Source organism: Scylla paramamosain, chromosome 28 (assembly GCF_035594125.1).
Source record: "Scylla paramamosain isolate STU-SP2022 chromosome 28, ASM3559412v1, whole genome shotgun sequence".
In the NCBI taxonomy this organism is placed as follows: domain Eukaryota; kingdom Metazoa; phylum Arthropoda; class Malacostraca; order Decapoda; family Portunidae; genus Scylla; species Scylla paramamosain.
In genome coordinates this window covers 1,872,501-1,875,601 of record NC_087178.1, presented here as the reverse complement: position 1 = coordinate 1,875,601, position 3,101 = coordinate 1,872,501, and the positions used below count along the sequence as shown (strand labels likewise).

The 3,101-nt window shown below is 37.2% G+C and overlaps 1 protein-coding gene across 1 annotated transcript in view; it reads right to left on the bottom strand.

The window, feature by feature from the left end:
• Nucleotides 1–1,241: 1,241 nt before the first annotated feature.
• The window catches only part of LOC135114685 (sodium-dependent organic anion transporter-like), a 2,657-nt gene continuing 797 nt past the window's right edge, over nucleotides 1,242–3,101 (bottom strand). The window contains exons 3-6 of the mRNA XM_064030569.1: nucleotides 2,950–3,101; nucleotides 2,519–2,686; nucleotides 2,072–2,167; nucleotides 1,242–1,886 (exon numbers count right to left, since the gene is read on the bottom strand). The exon at nucleotides 2,950–3,101 is cut by the window's right edge and continues 56 nt beyond it. Of these exons, the coding sequence (XP_063886639.1) occupies nucleotides 1,701–1,886; nucleotides 2,072–2,167; nucleotides 2,519–2,686; nucleotides 2,950–3,101 (602 nt within the window). The 3' untranslated portion in view covers nucleotides 1,242–1,700. The remainder of the gene's footprint in view (nucleotides 1,887–2,071; nucleotides 2,168–2,518; nucleotides 2,687–2,949) is intronic.

Sequence of the window (3,101 nt, the reverse complement as noted above, 5' to 3'; positions counted from 1 at the left end):
ATCTTATCTGTTATGCCCATGATAAACTGCTTATCTGCAGTTATCACTATCATAGTTTTCGTAAGTCACCTGCCCCCATGTACCCATTTGGTATAAGAAGAAAAAAAAACAGCGATTGCGTCGGTCGCTTCATAATTTATTAGTACACAGAAGAGACATGAATGAAGTATGGTCCCATAATGACAGAAAATTGATGTTAAAATTTCTACTCTGGTAGAATTGTCCTTCCTGCAAATAACTTCATACAATTTTTTTTTTTTTTTCTTTTGAGCAGAATCCGCAGGTGTGTGTAGCAGATCAGCACTCAGATTATTCCACACGCTGCTTAAGGATTGAGGACTCATTCTGAGGAGGGAACTTGTGTCACTCTTCCTGATTTTTTTTTTTTTTTTTATGGCACTCCTTTTTTTCTCATGGCACTCCATGTCATATATATATATATATATATATATATATATATATATATATATATATATATATATATATATATATATATATATATATATATATATATATATATATATATATATATATAAGTGTAAGTGAATAATATTAATTCCAACCGTTCATCCTTGTGTATTAATTCTAACTTTAAATACAATGGCAGATTTTTTTTTTTTTTTTTTTTAATCACATAATATTTACGAATGTATAGCTCCTTGTATTCCCCAGCCACACTTCACGCTACTGCACAGTCACTCTTTCTCTGGTGATGATGTCTCCAGTTGCTCAGGGTCATGCACTTCTGACAATCTCTCCACTTCCTTTTTTTTTTTTTTTTCACTTTGTTTGTGGTGGCTTCTGCTTCTTGTGGAAGAACTGCACCGTGATGGTCTGACTTCTGCATTTCCCTTAACATCTCTGTATAGTAGATGTCATCCGTAATACCTCTTGAATACTTTTCTTCTAGCAACTGCAACCCAACTCTGAGATGATAAAACTCGTTTCTGTTCTATTTCTAGTGAGAAGAATTGAAAGTACATCTGTTGCATGCTGTAGTCTGAAGAGGTTGTTGTGCTTTGCCGTGCGGGGTTTCCCTTGTTTCGGCGACACCCTTACGAACAAACGATAAGATTGAATAAGGTAAATTTTTGTCTATTATTTAAATGTTTATTATTGTGTTTATATATATATATATATATATATATATATATATATATATATATATATATATATATATATATATATATATATATATATATATATATATATATATATATATATATATATATATATATATATATTTTTTTTTTTTTTATTGTTATTATTTTCAATGATCTCGTGCATGAACTTGTGGACAAAACACAAGTTTAAATAAGCAGTCATCTGCGGTCCATGAACGGATTAATATATTTTACATTGATTTCTGTGGGGAAAGTAATTTCGATTTACGAGCATTTGGGATCAGGAACGAATTCATTTCGTGAACCGAGGTTCCATTGTACGTATACGGAAGTAGTACAAGTGATGCATAGAAAATATTTGTTTCCAGAAATACATATGTCTCTAGATAGCCTTTTCTCTTTCTTTCTTTCTTTGTTTTCTTTCCTTTTTAAACCTGGATATTTCGTGGCATTGATATAACGGTTAGCCGTTATATCAGTTTACAGTAAAAAAGATTTTCTCTCAATTTACAAATCCTATGATGAACACAATTCAGCTGGTAAAGAGTCGCTGCTATCATTTGTCCGCTATCCGCGTCACACTTTAAAGGTTTCTTTTTCGGTGGATGTGGCAGACTCCAAGCGGGCTGTATGCATTGTCGGGTAGTCTTCGGACTTCTTGCAGAATTTCTTATACATCTGGTAGACAGTGATGCCCAGCATGGCTTCAGAGGTCAAGAAGACGCCGTACAGTGTGGGGAATAGCAGAAGCTGACCCTTCAGCTGGTGTGAGAGAGAGAGAGAGAGAGAGAGAGAGAGAGAGAGAGAGAGAGAGAGAGAGAGAGAGAGAGAGAGATTAGATTAGATTAGATTAGAATAGATTAGATATGACAATACTCGTATATACAAGGAAGGTCACAGGCCACGCTATGTGTCTGAAATGTGATTGCTGATACTAGTTCATTTACCTCAATCCCTGTAAAAGAGAGAAGGATGATGCTCAATGCAACAGGCATATTTTGGGAGCTGGTCTCTATGCCGATGGTGCGTGCAGTCTTGTTGTCCTGTTTTAATAAAACCATGGTGCAATAAAAGGAAAAGACGTGCATCCACGTCGGGGTTGTCAGATTTCTGAAGCAGAAAAGCCGAAGAGAGAGAGAGAGAGAGAGAGAGAGAGAGAGAGAGAGAGAGAGAGAGAGAGAGAGAGAGAGAGAGAGAGAGCAAATGCACTACAGAAAAGAGACAAAAGATATCCAGTAAAAGCCAGCATTTCATTATTCCACTTCTGAATTTACCAGCTAATATGTAATATATATTGAGCACTGAGCTATATAAAAGTGGATTACTGGAGTGACGATCTGTGTATTCAAGGGAAGCGTCACCGTAGTGTGGATTCCGTACCACAGTGTACATACCCGACAGGTTAACTTGGCCAAGAGGAAAGCGAATATGAAGCCAATGGACGGAAGAAGTATGGCGGCTAAATAGAGCAGTGGGGTGGCTATCACAAACACTCGCCAGTATAATATTATCCAGATGACGATGCTAGAGATCATACCCAGCCACCCAATCAAACTCGTCACCTGTCAAAGATAGGACGTTAAGTGTGGTTTGGAGAGTCTGATAAGTTTACGTAGGATCATGGCAGGTCGCTCCAATCCTTCAATCCTGTATACTAAAATAGAAATCCTTGTATTACATTGAAGAGAGTCACAGACCTTACTGGAAACCTCTCGCCTGGAGTAAGTATGTGGTATACTTCATAGTTTGCACATATGTAGGATCAGACTGAGTGTGGTCTTCTCTGAGAACTCCTGAATTCTGACCTGCAGCAGGCGGTACTTACCCGAGTGGTAATTTCCGCTGCCCGCTTGTGGAAGTACCTCACTGTCATGCCCACGATGACTGGTACAGTAATGAAGACGAGAGATATGAGGATATTTTTGAAGGGAATGACGAACGAGTTGTCTTGCTGCCAATAATTGCCGTACAGCCAAA